Below are 17,657 nucleotides of genomic sequence, written 5' to 3'. Positions count from 1 at the left end.
GAAGGTGCTTTAACAATAATATTAGTCATTAAACATTGATTTTTATGGCATATTTGTCAGACTTTACATACAGTGTGAGGTTGAAGGGTCATTGAAGAAAAAACAAACACGTTTTACCTGACTTTTCTAGCCTTGTGCAGCTCAGTGGAATGGCAATAGAGTACCGAAGCTGTGACATCATAAACATCTATTTTTATAATCTCCCATTTTCTTCTTTATTTTCCAAAAGAGCATCAAAAATAATGTCTGAATGTCGAAAACCAATTGAATATGTTAAGTATTTACTGAGATATGAAAATCTGAATAAATATATTTCCTATGGGAACTCAGTTTTATAGTGCTCTGGTTCAGCCCTATAACACCGAGTTCCCATAGGACGTCTATTTATTCAGATGGTCATATCTCAGCCAATACTTAACATATTCAATTGGTTTTCGACATTCGGACATTATTTTTGATGACGTCACACTTCACCACTCCATAACTTCAGGAATAACTTATTTTCATACTCAAAGTTCGGTGAGCAGCTCAAATTTGGGTTAAAAAGAATGTATGTCGACTTCGTGCGCATTCAGAGCACACATGCCTTAACTATCTAGCAGCAAAATTGCAAAGACTACAATCCCTGTACATGTATATCCAAAAGTGCACCAATTCAATATTTCGTCATGAAAGTGTTACCAAATTTTTGCTCTTACTTTTATAGAATATGCAAATCATAAAAATAACTTTGCTAGGCAATGGAAAGCACATTGCAAACACCAAACTGTCTATATCGATCTACTGTTAAGTCTTTCCAAAGTAACCTCTTATCTTAACAAAATAGGTGGATACTACAGTATTTGACTGACATATTGCTATCACATACCTTTGTAAGTATTACCAAGTATCTTTTTAGATTTTTTTGGGCCTTCAGATGGTCCGCAGGTTCCGTCTCTAGGTCTCTTTTTGACTAGTGTCATTGCTGTGTCAAGGAAGTTGCCAGGCTAACGAAAATTAAATAAACAAAACACCACACAATTAAATTAGTTATTCAATCCTTATAACAATGACTTGTCATTTTAAGTAAATTAACAGATTCAGCTTCAGATTTGTTTATTTACGATTTTCAAAGAATCATGCAAACAATTAAGCGCATAACATCAATAGTATTAACAAAATTAATACATTTCTAACAAAAAATGTTGTGTTGCATAAATATGAGTTAATAGTAATAAGATATAATGAAGTTGTATAATACATCTAATACACAAGTACAACCTTGAGGATATTTTTTCTTTGAAAAGAGTAGCACAAGCTGAAAGGCAAGGCTTGTATGATAATGTCCAAATTAATACGTAGTAAGAAAGGTTCAAAGTTTCTATAGTTGCATGTCCACGAAGAAATTACAATAACATAAAGGCATTCGATAAACAAAAAGGAAAGTTGTATGAAGCAGAATGTTGGTGATTTTCACATGATTCAAATGCAATGATAAAAGCAGAGTGTGATCTGACATTTGCCGTGCTTCATATCATCAATGATCTTGCATATGGCTTAGGGTTAAAATCTCTATTGTAGTGTTACGCCCAATATATACGATAGCAAATTGACTGCATAGCTATCCTAAAGCACATTTAAGCATATATTTCATGGTATCTTCCTTACCTTTGGTTTACTGAACTTCTTTTTGTCACACCATTCAGCGAAACATCTCTCGGCCTTGGCAACATTCTCCGCATCACGATTCTTGCAGTACACACGGATGTAGCGCTCTAAAAAATTCTCTGGAAGCATCTGGGACACCTGATGTCAATGAAACATACATACGTTATTATTTGACTAACATTTTGTCCCTGCATGACCTAAACATTAAATCAGTTTGTCTATTCATTCCTGCCAGGACTCGGCAAGAGGATGATTCCTTCGCAAGGTGATTTTGAAAGTGGATACCTATAGACCCAGGCAGTAAGGCCAGGGGAAAACTTGTCAAAAGTAGCCAATGGCCGCCACTGCCCCTCCCTCCATACTTATTCCAGTTTTCAAGAATACCACAAAATAATGTATGAATAATGGGCAATCAACTCTTTATAGGCTACCCTTCATCATCACTACCCCATCTTTCCTCTAATCAGTATGTCTACCTCTAAAGCATAAATCTTTATGCTGAAGTGGACTGTATGAGTATATGCCTTTTGGTCATTTTAAGTTACAGGTGATCGAGATTCAGATTAGTTGTCCCGTGTATAATACAGCAAGTTATTTTTCATTGGTACACGCAAGGTACACGTTCATCATGTGCTGATAGCCAGAAGGGTGTAATGGCAAATTACATGAAAGTTTTGATAATTCATTACCTCTCCTTTGCCGATCTTTATCGCTGTGTTCGAGTTTTCCTTGGAGTAGAACCTGACGTAGTCGACAGGGTTCTGGTTCCCCATTCCATAGTCCATCTTCACCACCTGAAAGACAATAACAATAGATAGGGAAATATTAGTAGGTGTAGTGGTACCATCGATGGTATGCTCAGCTTTCGGTCTTTGTCTATAAACTGACTCTGATGGACCCCCAGCTGGAAACTGTGTCACTTCTTTCAGATGCATGTGACGTTGAAGGTCGTTCCCAGACGTAAAACAATCATATCTGATTATTAGCACACTCCTGCAAAAAACAAATCACACGCACACAACCGTATAGAAATGAATCATTTACATCACTGTAATTTTCATGTGATTGAAATAAAAACAGCCACTCCTGCACTTTTCACCTCATTGACACTCATGGTGTGGAAATCTTTCTCAAGAACTAGCAAGTCACTCAGGGGCAAACTCCCATTTGCACTCATGGGAGAAGACACATGTTTCATAATATAAACCCCTCAACATTCCAAAAATCTTTTCTTCTACTCATTTTAAGCCATTATTGAGTTGAGTTGAGTTGAGTTGAGTTTATTGATTTCACATTTCACATGCAGAAATAATACAGATAACAAAATATACATAAAAGACATATTGTTTCATAATATAACAAAATGATTATATTAATTGACAAGGTAATCATCACATTTGTTTGACAACTAATATCATTTAAAGGAAACCCAGATAAAAGTACAAACTGTGAAATGTGCAGGAACCTATAGAAAAGCAGAGCTTGTAAAGAATAGGTTCCTGGGCGACTTGAAAAATAACAGGGACAGAAAATGTTTACAGTAGAGAGAGGTACACAATTAAAATTAAGACGGTAGTAGTTTGACAAATAGTTGTTTGCGAGTTCAATACAATACAATACAGAGAAAAGAAAGAAAAAGAAATACATTAAACCGAAGAGTAGTAACGAGCCAATAAATAGCAGAGTATGCACCATACATGTTTGCACCACCTGAACGTTTACAAAAGCCGAACAATAGAAATCATGAATTATTTATTCCTTTCCTGTTAAAATCCACTTAAATGTCACATACGCAAAAGAAGGCCTAAAATTGCAAATGAATTGTAAAATGAATTGTAAAATGGTACACGTTATAAAAAAAGAACATTATACATGAAATGTCTAATCATCATTATTATTGTAGGCATTCAACAAATGTAACTTGAGTTTATATTTAAATTGATGAATAGAAGAAGAGTGAAGTAAATCAGGATGAAGATTGTTCCAAAAAGACGGACCAGTATATACAATTGTTTTTTGAGAAAATGAAGTGCGTAAACGGGGGATTAAATCAGTCCAAACAATAAATGAGATTTACCCTAATGGCCAAGAATCAATCAGTTTGGAGTCGGTGTGTAGTCATGTTGGTGGTATGACCAAGGTATAATGTAGTAAGTTATGTATATATTTTTTAATTTCATAAGCATTAATGAATTCCACCAATTCAGCCAAACTTTGTAGTAACTTTCCTTTATGACTGAGGCCACACTACTCAAGTCAGTAGGGAATGTAGTATCGGGTACTTACATGTACCACCAGGTCATCTGAGTCAAGCTGGGGGCCTTTCAGCTCCTCCTCTGACACAGCTAGACAGATCGCTTTGCTGATTTCCAGTGGTTTCTGGAAAACATCAAGAAAACAAATGCATTAAACAGATGTGTAATCCCATCCAGTCCAGAAGGAATTCAATATAGCACCTTTCCTTACAGTCACCAATATATACTGCACACATTACTCCTTATGTTTGGGCCACTTAAACAATAATATGTCACTTAAAAGAGGTGACTCGACAATCCATTGTCCTCTACCAAAATAAATATGACTTCGGAAGTTTATTGAACTGGTCAACAGAGGAAGCTGTCTTCACAGTTACCATGGGAAAACACCATACACACATTTCTTGCTGATTCAAGCATGAACATGGTTGCAAAACGACATTGCCTTACGAACAAAGTAGGGGAATAAAAAATGCCTTTCCCAAAATTGATGGTCATTTTACTTGGATTTTTTTTACCTTCTTTCTAATGAAGTACAAGCCAATGACACTGTGTCAATGATATGTTGTTGGGATTGCAGATCTCAGGTGTTGCACTCTTTTGTAGGCCACCCTCTTTCTTCTTACCTCTAGTTCTGTGTCTGCTGTTGGTTGTGTCTGTCCCACACACTTGTAGAGCTTTCTGGTGAAGATCTTTTGAATTATGTCTTTGGATTCCTTGAGATCCTTCTCCTGTGAGAAGAGGATATGTTCTAGCACACTGTCTGTCAGGTGTGTGTAAGCATGCATGTCATCCAATGACTCAGACATGGTCAGCTTTCTCCTGTTATATGGTATCAGTTTAAAAACAAATTCTAACTAGATGGAACTTCGACTGCGCAGTCCAAAATGATGCCTTCGCCATAGAGCGATGTCACAAACCACAACAGAAGCAATTTTTCAAATTCAAGTTTAATTGTAATCCATTAACAGGTTCTCAGAATATCGTGATTACAAGCTATTTTTCATAAAGAGGGAAGTGCAAGTCCACTCATTAAAAGCACAATTCAATGTTTTCTGTGATAAAGGACAATAGTTTGAATGTTATATACACATCTATAATTCAAATACTTCAGAAACTCTTTGAAAATATTCACAAAAAATAATTTTTGTTAAATGTGTTTCAAGGGACATTTTTTCCTCGATTTTTTTGTAATGGTTCAAAATTGAAGTAAGGATATGCAGGGGAACAAAATGGGCAAATTGTATACAAATTGTGCTACAAAAATATTTCACAATGTATCTGAGAATGATTGTTAAGTCATTGTAGGTATGAGGATGCAATATTATGCTTTGAAATCACTTTACAATCTCACTCCACTATTTAAGTCTTTACTTAGAGCCACAAATACGTGTGGGTTCCTTATGGAACTGGGACACCTAAAATGTCACAAAGTGGGTCTCTAATTTATGGAATTACCCATATATCAAATATCACTTTTCTTACCATTCATAGCACCGACTCGATTGTGCACCACTGTCCACATTAATTCAATCAATAACTTAAAGATGCATGTACATTGCTTTTCTCATGACATAAAGATATGAATAAAATGTATAGATCATAATGTACTAGATACTGACCCATTGGCTCCAGGGAAGATCCTAAGATGTGGATCAGCTTTGATCAGGGCCTCTACCATCCTGCATGGAGAAATAAAGAGACAGACACTAAAAAGATGCAGTTATATATTTTTGTAAAGGCCATTTTACAAAGGTAAGATTCAAGATTCAAGATTTTATTGTCCATAATATAATACAGAAATTTGTTTTCCATTGGTATAACATGTAATACATAAAACATAAGACAAAAACATGGTGTCGTGTGCTGAAAGCCAGAAGGGCGTCAAGACTCTATAAGAAAAAGTATGTGAGCAGGTACGGTTCTCCGGCTTTCAGCACAAAACATGACAAGATAGTTATATGACTTATACATAGCAAGAATTTTATAAACAATTCTGAATCACATCATGAATAAATTCAGGTATGAATATAGATGTGAATATGAGCAGCATCACAATCGAAATACGAGCAGAAAGATAAAGGAAAAGAGAGCTCAAGCTCGAAGGACTGATAGAAGAGAGAAATATAGGGAAAGTTGGTAGGGGTCCAAAGGAAAATGGGAGAGACAGAGAAGGAGAGATGGCATAATTTCCAATCAGATTATAATGCATGACATAAATATACAACAAAAATCAGCAGCAGAGCTAAACAACGGATGTTTTGACCCCACAAAGGTGATAAGGCGGAAAACTTTCCAACCCAATCCCTACAATTGACTGGGTGGGTAGAAAAAAAGTTAACAAATAATCATAATCGCTATTATTCAGCTTAAAGCTGAGAATTTCGTGTTACTTTTGCATTATAGATGTGCATGGAATTTGGAATAAAAGAATTTCTGTATCTGGCTCTACGGGTAATTGGTACACGCAGGCGGATTCCTGAGCGGTTAAAAGTAAAACAAGAAAATAGTGGATGTGATGGGTCTTTCATAATAGAAGTTATTTTAGTCAATAAGCGATCTTCAAACAAAACTGATAGGGGTGGTAATTCAATGCCGATAATACGTTGAGCAATTTTCCTAGGACGTTCGAGTTTAGTTTTGTCTGCTTGTGTGAGATTTCCATAAAAACAAATGAGATTGAATAGAAGAACACTTTGAATGATAGACTGATAGAAAAGATGCAAGATCGTCCTGTCAACGTTAAATTTTTTGAGCTTCCTTAGAAAAAACATCCGTTGATTAGCTCTACTGTGTACAGCGTTGATGTTCTTATTAAGTCGTAGCTTATCATCAATCAAGGTACCAAGATACTTATATTCATGTACGTGTTCGATTGCCTGTTCATGAATATACAAAGGGGTATGATTTACGTCACCACGTCGAAAGTCTATAATAATCTCTTTGGTTTTTTTAACATTCAAATATAGGTTGTGTCGATCGCACCATTCAACAAACTGATTAACTTGACAAAAATATTCATTCTCACTATTTCCTCCCTTAATAAAACCTGTTATGGCAGTGTCATCAGCATACTTAATAAATGAACAACATTGACTGGTACTAGTGCAATCACTGGTATACAGTGAAAATAACAGGGGAGAAAGGACACACCCTTGTGGAGCTCCTGTATTGGTTACCAAAGTAGGGGATTTAATATTTCCAAGTCTTACTGATTGTTGTCTATTTGTTAGAAAGTTATGAACCCAGAGCACTATTTTAACATCAACCTCCATTTCTATCAGTTTATTTATTAAAAGGTGAGGAGTTATGGTATTAAAAGCACTAGAGAAGTCAACGAAGGTACATCTTACATATGATTTGGGGATATCTAAATGACTATATATTCCATGAAGAAGGACAAGAACAGCGTCCTCAACTCCCCTATTCTGTCTATATGCAAATTGAAAGGGGTCAATAAAATAATGAGCCAGCTTGACTCAATAGATGTTTCAAAATCAACCTTTCCAAACATTTCATGACATTAGATGTAAGTGCTACAGGGCGAAAGGCATTCAGTTCTGTGCTGCTGCATTTCCTATTCCCTTTTGGAACTGGTATAATTGAAGATGTTTTCCATATTTGTGGTATTACACCTAGATCCAAAGTTAACTGATATAATCTCGTAAAAATAGGAGCTAATTGTTGATAACAAGTCTTAAGAACCCGATTTGAGATGCCATCAGGTCCAGTGGCCTTGTTTACCTTTACTCTTCTTAAGATGTTCCTTACATCTAGCTCTGATATTACAATGCCAACATTACTTGTGATTTTACTTAACAAGGATTTACTCAAGCATTCATTTTGATCATGAAAGTCATTGCAGTCAAATCGTGTATAAAATAAGTTTAAATCATCTGCAAAGTCCTGGTTACATTCGGTCATTTTCTGTTTGCTCTTATAACCTGTAATCGTTTCCATAGCTCGCCATGATGCGCGACTATTGTTCTGTTGAAAGTCTCGTTCCAGCTTACATTTATATTCGTGCTTACATTTATTAATCTGACGATTTATTTTTCTTTGTAGTTCTTTAACCGACGAATTATTGCCATCAATAAATGCTTTCCGTTTATCCTGTAGTAACTGCTTCAACTCACTAGAAACCCATGGCTTATTATTTGGATATATCTTCACCTTCTTGCTTGGTATCAGACTATCAACGCAGAACCGTATGCAAAGCGTAGCATCCCCTCGCAGGGTACAAATGGCCTATATGCGACAGAACAAGTTACCCCATTGGACTATACTATTATATTACTAGGCGAGGAAGTTAACCACATTTTCACATATATGATTAGGTGTTTTTGCATATTTAATGAGCTATGACCTTTCACCTTTGACCTACATACTCAGAAATCGAACTGAGGCTGTACATGTATTTTGATACCATGTACCTTCATATCAAATTTTATTAAAATCCGTCAAACATTACTAAAGTTATCGATCAGAAACCAGATGTGTATTTTTTCGCATATTTAATGAGCTATGACCTTTGACCTTTGACCTACGAACTCCAAAATCGGACTTAGCCTGTATTTTGATATCATGTACCGTCATATCAAATTTCATTAAAATCCGTCAAACATTACTGAAGTTATCGATCGGAAACTAAATTTGTTACGGACGGACGGACGGAGGCACCGAAGGAAGGACGGACGGCAGCGTTACTATATCCCCTCCGACTTTGTCGGCGAGGGGATAAAAAAGCAAATAAAGAAACATATGGGTTCCACTGAGAATTGATAATCTAAAACACTGGGTTGGTCTTGAGCCTACCGTGTTACTATGATCATAGCTGTATTAAATATCAACCTTATATATTTACGATTGAAATTAAACAATAAGACTTTGACAAAATATCATGCATTATAATGAATTGAAAGGGGACAAAAATGTCCCCTGAAGAGAAAAGAGAAAAAGAATATATTCTTGTGTCAAGCCTTCTATATAGAACATGTTTAACATTTTATTAGAAAAGAAATAAGAAGATATAAAGGAGTGAACGAGAAATAAGAAATATACATAGAGTCATAGACTGACAAACAGAAAGCAATGATAACGAAATATACAGAGAAATGGCAACAAAAAAAAGACTAAATGTGTAAATGTCTAAACTCACAACTACCTTCTCAGTTCTGCGGCCAATTCCAACGTGTTTCAGATATGGTACCAGATCATCTGAAGAAATCTATATTCCCCGTCAATCCCGAACACCATGAACGTATTTTTCAAAATAATATCCGTTTTACCGATCCTAAGCTTTGGAATGATTTACCTGAACCTATGAGGAAATCTGTGTCTCTGTTAATGTATAATTTCAAATTACAGTGTATAAGTATTAGCCCTATACCCGATTAGGTTGACGAGTGTGTGTTTATTGTATAAGGGGATGTGTATGTATATATATGTGTTGTATGCATGTGAATAATTATGTAAACATATATATATATATATATGTAAACATATATATATATATGTATATGTATGTATATGTTGTATAAATGTAAGTGCTTGTATATATATATATATATATATATATATATATATATATATGTGTGTATATATTTGCATTCAAATATTTCAACATTATACCCTTCACCTATATCTTGCCGTTATGTTGTTTATGCACGCCATACACTCCATTGCTACTATGTTGCAGTCCTCTTCTTTTCTCTTTCTCCAAGCTCTCTATCCTCCTCTCCCCCTTGCCTATCCCTTTCTTCCTATCTTCTATTTATAATGTATATGCATATTCGGGCGTACCCATTACAGGCTTTGCTTATCGGGATTCGCGCCTTCTTCCTTGTAACACAGGTTCTTTAATTAGGTGGGCTGTATATCGTACAGACCACCTATGTAATTTTGTTAGAATTGCCTTTATTTATTAGGTGGGCTGTATCTAATACAGACCACCTTATATTTTTGTTAAAATCGCCTTTATCATTTATTATTTATTTATTATCAGGTGGGCTGTATATAATACAGATCACCTTATGTTTTCGTTAGAATATTTTTCTTATTTCTAACCACTTTTTTTGTGAGCACGATAACTTGAAAATGGCTCTATCAAATGCCTAGAAATTTGGCATGAGGAAAGAGCACAATAAGGTTTTCAACCTTGACCTTGACTGATGACGTCATCTAGGCGCCATTTTGTGAAAATCAAAATATGATCATATCTTCATAACGGAAAGACATTTCTCATTCATATTTATCATGATCAAGGTCAATATCAGTCCGGTCAATTTCAGGTATACGCCATTATTATCAATAGCGTTTTATAAACAGTCGCGCACATGCGCATGCGCGCGCGTTTTCGTTTGTCACGGCCGAACGCAAAATAATTCCTCCTAGATTTTTTTTGACACAGTATTCCTCATTTTTCCCGAACAATTTGATACCATGTTTATCTCTTTATGACCAATTATAATGGAATGAGCGTCCGTTCAAACTGTTTAAACTCTTGTAATACATAGCATATATGGGCAACAACATGCCTATACAAAATCCATTGTAGCTCTTTAGGATGCAAGGTGACCCCAATTTTTTCATATTTTAATAGAGTATAAATTGGAGATATGATTTCATGTCTCATTTGACCCTCAATTACCACATGACGTCATCATAATGGCCTCCGAACTCAAAATGTCAATTTGCGTATTATGCATATTTTGACGTCAGCATATTTTTGGAAATCGATTGTATCTCTGTGAATATTGATCGATTTACTTTCAAATTTTGATATGTACTAGCTGAGACAATTCTCTACAAATGCAGTTAATACGATCCTTCATTTTGACATAGGCATCATGGCGTATTTTTGCGATTAAAGGAGGCATGTCAATTTTTTTCACATTTTGCGTGTATTCTCTATGGGACATGACTTTTTCTCAAAACTGGATTCTACATTCCCGTCTTTCGCGAGCAATATCTCCGTCGTTTTAGCTTCGTTTACGCTGAACTTTGAGTATGTTGTAGCTGAGACAATTAGCTATCTTAAATGTGCCATTCATTTTGTCTCAAATTTTAGTTGGACCAGCCCACCTATACTTGTTCCAAACAAGTATTACAAATCTAGTTATATTTATGTTCCTTCGTATAAATTGTATTATTTGAACAGATGTCAAATATGTTGTCAAATTGAATGGAAGAAAATAAATGTTCACTTGAATTGAACTGAATTGAAATTTTCTAAGATAGCTGGCTTTCCTTCTGAAAGGAAAATGCAGAAGAAAAAAAAATCGCAACATCAAAACCATGCAGTGACCATGCGGCAGTGATGTTGAAACGGTGCTAACAAACAATCAAAAGAATACAGACAGCGTGGTACTTAGAACTTTCAACAAGTCATTTAAATGGGAAATCATCATGTGATTACACTTGAGCATTCTAAACGATTGTCATTTCTTTTGAAGAATACTTACATTGTTTCAATGATTTTGTTTACTTTGTGCTGGTAAGCTCGCCGATGTAGGTTATTTCTTGTGTGAAACATGTCATACAGATTGCCTATCTCCTAGAAATATATTGTAATATAGAGAGAGGGGGAAGAGAGAAAGCGAAAAAGAAAACAGTTACTTCTGTAATAAAAAATGTAATTGAATGTCTTAAGAGAAACTGTCGGGTTTACACAAATATGTTGTTTTGATGGGGGCAGAAATATGGCTGACTTGCACATGTTTTTCATATAAATTCCAAGACTATCAACTTGATAAAGTTGAAGTAATTTTGAAGTTCTTTTCTCCCCATGGATTAAAAATAATTGGACCTTAAAGGTCATAAGCCATGATAAAGTTATATGGTTTTAAGATTTTTGACTTCTAGCGCAATATGAAAAAGACAGAATCAAAATTTCAAAAAAATGAGAAATTGTCAATATCACTTTGCATCATTTTAAGAAGAAAAAAAAGGAAGATCCATGAAAACATATATCTCTCAATTCTCAAAAATGAAAACCTTCATTTTACCATACATTACCTTGTCTCTGCTGCAGATCTGTTTATCCCCGTCTACCTCGATGACTCTGGCAAACTTCATGTACCTCTTGTGATCAAAACTGCTAGCTATTCCAAGGTTGAGACAGTCGCGGGCAAAGTAATCCCATTTATCCACATCGATGCCATTCCTTTTGTTAGCCACGATCTCATATAGGAAGCTTTTCTCCCGACCTCGTCCTTTGTACAGCCACACATCATCGTTCTAAAAAGGGTAGAAAATTGAGAACTCAATGGATACAAAATATAAATCCAAACACGAGCTACATGTACCCCCTTTATACTCAGTGCACCAATGTAAAAAAAATACTTTTCTATTCGCAGGAGTTCTTTTAGGATTTAGAGTTGTATAAGAACATTTTTCTCACAGTAAGAATGTTATTGTTTTTAACCAGAGCTTTTTTTTCAATTCACCAGAGCATTTTTTGGAGCTTGTTAGCTAAACTCTGAATCTCCTCTCTAATGATGCCCCTAAAGCTGTCATAACAAAGAGGCTAATCTCTTCTAAAAACATCGCTTTCTGAAAAACTAACATCCGATCTTATTCATCTATTCAACAAAAAAGGTACAGTACAAACATTGGGAAAAATATGTTTTATGAACAAACATATCTTCATCACGATGCTCTAGTGTTATATCATTAATTAAGATGTAGGGGTAAGTAATACAAAGTTTGCATTTACAAATTCTATAGAAACTCCCTTCATTGACATCAGCTATTATTGAAAGCAATATTTTGTTTTTGAAATACTACATTATATTCTACGAAATAATTACCATTGTATTATTGTATTTTCTTTGTCCCTTTTTTGTGTGTAAATGTTTAGGTTCATCTACCTTTACGTTTCTGTAACTTTTTTGATGATCAAACCACTTCGTAATTTTCTTTAGTGCATTTTCCATTTTATTGGCTTATCTATGTTTGCAAGAAATATTTATTGTATTCTTTGCCTTTGAATGTATTTATGAAAGTGGTGAATAAATTCAATTCAATTCAATGTCTTAGAATGAGTGAATGGCCTTTAGTCCACATGATTTCTTTGATGATTTTGGCATAATTTTGACAAATCTCTGACCTGCTTCTGACTAGAGTCCTTAGGTAGCCCTTCAATCTGTTCTCTGATGAACAGAAGATCCTCTCCATCTAATCCATTCTCTTTCAGCTTGGCCTCTAGATGATTCTCCTCGATCAGATGATCGAACATCAGCACAGACAGGTGTTCATGCTGGTTAACAAAGTATCAATATGGTGAGTAAAGACGCATAGGTTCTTTTGTTGATTTTGACCCCATTCGGGTATTCATCTGGTAACAGTTTCCGTTAATTACTGGGAGTGGTCTTCGCTTTAATCGAAGTGTATTTTATGTAATACTATGCACCCACATAAGGAAAGCTCATCATCATGATAAATTTTCCTCATCCAAAGACTCTCCTTGAGACTAGAGGTACGCTCAATGAATTTCTAGGTGGGAAATCTAACTTCACAGAGTCTGAGACTTGTAAATACACAAGTGTTATTTCCACGAATTCCTGTGTCAGCGAATTATGACATAATAAACTGCAGAAAGTATGTCTTTAAGAACAACCTCGAACAATAATAACATACAGAGGAACATAATTCTTATAATACATACCTCTATCACCAAAAGACTTTGACAAAAATCAGCGTTTGTGCTATTTCTGCAGCCTCATGCATCAAATGTAAAAAATTGAATGCTCTAGTAAAGATTTATTATTCTTAATATGATTTATATAGGGAATACAATAGAAACATGAAATTGCCTGAAGTTGATTCCATCAAAGTTTTTTCAATTGTGTTCCGCAGAGTTTTAATGAAATAATTCGACTATCTTATTTAACACCTGTCTCCCTTTTCCATGTGCATTATGTACATTTTAATGAGGGAAATTTTCTAAAAAAATATATTTGAAGAAAAATAATTTGTACATTACCAATACGGAATTACATGAACATACTCCAAAATATATGGTCGTACACACATAGTATTTATTGGACTGGAAACCATATCATGAGATGGGACTATTTCCAAGGATGTGTCAAATAATTAAGTTACGGAAATGGTCATACTTAAATGTATTTGCCTAAACTTGACAAAATACAAATTTGAAGCGGCCCATCATTTCCTAGGCCATATCGTCATGTATTATACTTTTTTGATTTCTTTTCACTGTTTTCATATGAAACGGAATCGACCATTAGATTATAGAGACATTTTACCGCAATATGATAAAACACTTTATAAAAATCATGCAAGAGATATTGCTTTTTTGTTTAAACTCCATAAAATACTTGCATTCACCTTGTGTTTAAAGTCAGGTCTGACCTTAGGAATGAAGAATAGATCAAACAAGTGCGAGAACGGACCATGACCTGATAAAAAAAGACAAAGAATGGAACCAAAACGGTAATATTTACACTTTACGATACGATTTAATAGGGTAATACATGTACATCCTTACAAAACTGTCCTTGCCTGATCATGGAGCAGCCTATTCTCTCAGACATTAATTGCTTTTCTGTGATCTGTTACAAACCATAGTATCGAGGGACCAGTGAAGACGATAAACAGAAACTTTATTTGCCAGCTTGGATGACCAAAGCCCTTCATTGTAGGCTTCTTTTGCACAGAGAAATGTGAAATTTCTGTTCGTGCCAATGCTGAGGACTCAGTTACCTATAGACCAGGCCTTCTCAACTGGCGGCGCGCGCGCCACTTGTGGCGCTTGCGGTTAGTCGGAGTGGCGCGCGACTGTTGCAACAACAAAACAAAAAACAGAAAAAAGAGAATGCCTGTTTTATTAACAAACAGGAAGAAAGGGGGAATTTATCGTTTTTTACCATTTTATACGAATCTAAAAGGTCTGAACAACAATTAGCTTACGATGAGATATTTCAACATTGCCAATATCTGGAAACCTCTCGTTTTTGTTTGTTTAATTTCACTTTATTTTGACATTTCCCGTGTTTATTGCACACAAAAAAACTACATATAAATATACCTCCAGTGTAATTGTACTCAGGAATTTTACTAATTTTTTCACATCAATATGAAATTATGAGTGATTATATTGTGGAATGAAATGGTGCTAAAAATTCCCCATTTGGGCCTTTAGAAAGCCCTAAATCTACCAGCTTCAGGTGGCTCAGCCCCCTGCTACCCATGTTAGGGCTTCGCCCCTGGACCCCACCCATTTTCGGCCCGGTCACTACGCTCCCTCGCAGCACAGTCGACCTTACAGGGTGGCACTTCAACTACAAATTCTTTTTGTTTTGGCACTTCTAATAAACTAGTTGAGAAGGCCTGCTATAGACCTAGCAATCTAGAACTTCCCATTTATGCAGCAATAGTTGAGATTATATACCTCTCTTTAGAAATCTAGCCATCTGATGGGTCGAAATTGCAGTCGTAATTTTAGCCATTCCCCTAATACCCGCCAACCAGTCAATAGTCTTTTGAAAAGTGCCCTCATACCCGCCTACCGGTCAATAGTCTTTACAAAAATGCCCTCATGCTGCGATCCCCATTGGTTTACGTGTTAAAATTGTTTTTGTGCGGGTGCGGACACCATACAGTGCTTTTTGTCTGCGATTCCCAAATGATTGAAACTTCCAGTCATTTTTAATTCTCTTTTGATAAAAACTGTAATTTTCAACAACAAAAATCTTAATTTCAATAAAAAGATTCAAAACAAAGTTAAATTTCAATTATTTTTTTAAAAATAATTTTTTGATGCAGGATATAAACGAATATACCATGCCTTCTTTTCGAGATACTGGTTAAAACTATGGGCCTCGGTGACTCCGATAGTATCATTTGCTTCGGGTCACCTCTTGTGCATAGTTTTAACCAGAACCTCTCAAGAAAGTGTATATTTTTATACTATCTCATTCTCACCTAGATCATGACAAAGACCAGCAATCTGCACACAGAGGATATCTTTGTCTGTGATCTCAAGCTCTGGTTGATTACGTTGAAGAGAGCGGACAAGCTTTCCAGCAAGGTAGCACACACTTTATAAATGATAGAATGAAAATCCTTGAATGAGTACATTTACATTAAACGTCTAAACAATTGCTTGATTTGTTTTGCCATATTAATATAGTAAAAACACAATTGATGATAGTACTTATATTGCATATTTCTAAACCGCTCCTATACACGTAACGCATGGTGCTTAAGGCATTCCAATATCACCTTCGCTCAAACAAGGCTTATTATTTTGGTGCTCACAGCATAATAATTCCTTTTTATCAGAACATATTTAACACCCGAGAGGAGAATGGCAAATGTAGACACTAGTGTTGCAAATGCATTTCAAAGGAAAGAAAAACAGACAAAAAGAAGAACTAAAATGCTTTTATACTACAAGAACTTATAACACTGGTTTGAATCATATACTAAATGAATGAAATATTATCATTCCCTTGGCGGTGAAGTTTCCTGTGCTTAAGTATACAGATGTAAAGAATAAATTATTTCACAACTATTACATTCATCACAGTGTACAATGTAGTTGGCAACCTAGCTATTTAACATTATCTGTTTTTCTTTTGTGAAACAGAGAGAGAGAGAGTTCAATGTTCACACTTCCTGTGACTACAGACGTTAGTACATGGAAAAAAAAAATTGATATCCAATCTCAGCTGTAGCAATTAGCTCCTTTATCATCCAAACTCAACAAACAATGATGGTGGGTATTCATTATAATTGTAACCAAACAACAAGAAAATATTGATTTTGTAGTTACCCTTATCTTAGCATTATAACTTCAAATTTTAGAAATAACTAGATACATGTACATGTAAAGCAAAATGCTATGACACATTTTTAATGATGTTCATAGCCCTCTAATATATACTTACCCTAGCGAGTGTTCAAAGCGATTGTGTGCAGCTCCTGGAAAGACAAAGTAGCCACCGCCGAGTTGCTTGATGAAGCGTAATCTTTGAAACTGTGGCGTGTCTATGATCATGACCAGCAGTGGATGAAATTCAATATGACCATGAACCGAGTCATTGAAAACCTGGATGAAAGGCAACACACAGACAAAAACATGGCTTTAGTATAAAGTGTTCAATATAGTCTTTGAAACAGTAGAGGATTGATGATTTTGATCAACATAATTCCTGATTTTTTTCCCAATTAGAAATGTGGTGCTTACCTTGGCTTTCAGGCTTTGATGGGAGTTTCCTGTAAGTGTGTTGATGATTTCCAAAACAGCTAACTTCTTTCCCATTTTGCTTTATCAAAAAGTGAATAATTGAAAACATACAGAAAAAACATACTTGTATTAGTGCTACACAGCCTGCACCCTAAGAACTCATCTATTTCAGGAAACGTTTCCAAGGTCAATGTTTGTTATAAACTAGTGCAACTGCCATAGGAAGAATAGGCTTACCAACATTTAAGGCTGGAATGAATATCCTTTCACTTACATGACTGAATAAATATTACTATTATTGTCATTTTTGCTTTCGTTCGTTTTGTATTGTGATGTGAATTCAAGTACATTTGTATAGAAAGTGCGCGATATATTATTTTATCATTATCATCATTGTTCTTTGAAAGTTCGTACATTATAGTAGATTCAGAATTGTAATTCATCTCTAATGGCCACTTCGAATGCTACAATTCCACTGACAAAAACAAAATCAAAAAGATCTTCCTTCAAAAACATTGTTGAACATAAATAGCAAGAAT

The 17,657-nt window shown here is 35.2% G+C and overlaps 1 protein-coding gene across 1 annotated transcript; it reads right to left on the bottom strand.

The window, feature by feature from the left end:
• Nucleotides 1-332: 332 nt before the first annotated feature.
• LOC594252 (deoxynucleoside triphosphate triphosphohydrolase SAMHD1) lies at nt 333-17,193 on the bottom strand. Its single transcript, XM_030975888.1, has 13 exons — nt 17,119-17,193; nt 16,820-16,980; nt 15,852-15,967; nt 14,256-14,326; nt 13,012-13,161; nt 11,919-12,140; nt 11,366-11,457; nt 5,525-5,584; nt 4,529-4,724; nt 3,934-4,026; nt 2,337-2,441; nt 1,648-1,785; nt 333-986 (listed from the first exon to the last, which is right to left on the bottom strand). The coding sequence occupies exons 1-13, from the start codon at nt 17,191-17,193 to the stop codon at nt 861-863; spliced, it is 1,605 nt and encodes a 534-aa protein (XP_030831748.1). The 3' UTR covers nt 333-860.
• Nucleotides 17,194-17,657: the final 464 nt, after the last annotated feature.

Source organism: Strongylocentrotus purpuratus, unplaced genomic scaffold, assembly GCF_000002235.5.
Source record: "Strongylocentrotus purpuratus isolate Spur 01 unplaced genomic scaffold, Spur_5.0 spur5_scaffold_8, whole genome shotgun sequence".
Lineage (NCBI taxonomy): Eukaryota > Metazoa > Echinodermata > Echinoidea > Camarodonta > Strongylocentrotidae > Strongylocentrotus > Strongylocentrotus purpuratus.
This window is presented reverse-complemented; position numbering and strand designations above follow the sequence as displayed.

Coding starts and splice junctions, on each gene's coding strand:
- LOC594252 (XM_030975888.1), bottom strand. CDS start 17,193: ATGGGAAAGAAGTTAGCTGTTTTGGAAATCATCAACACACTTACAGGA. Junction 4,027..4,528: donor CAGCAGACACAGAACTAGAG/GTAAGAAGAAAG, acceptor GATGTTTTCCAG/AAACCACTGGAAATCAGCAA. Junction 987..1,647: donor AGAAGTTCAGTAAACCAAAG/GTAAGGAAGATA, acceptor AATTTTCGTTAG/CCTGGCAACTTCCTTGACAC.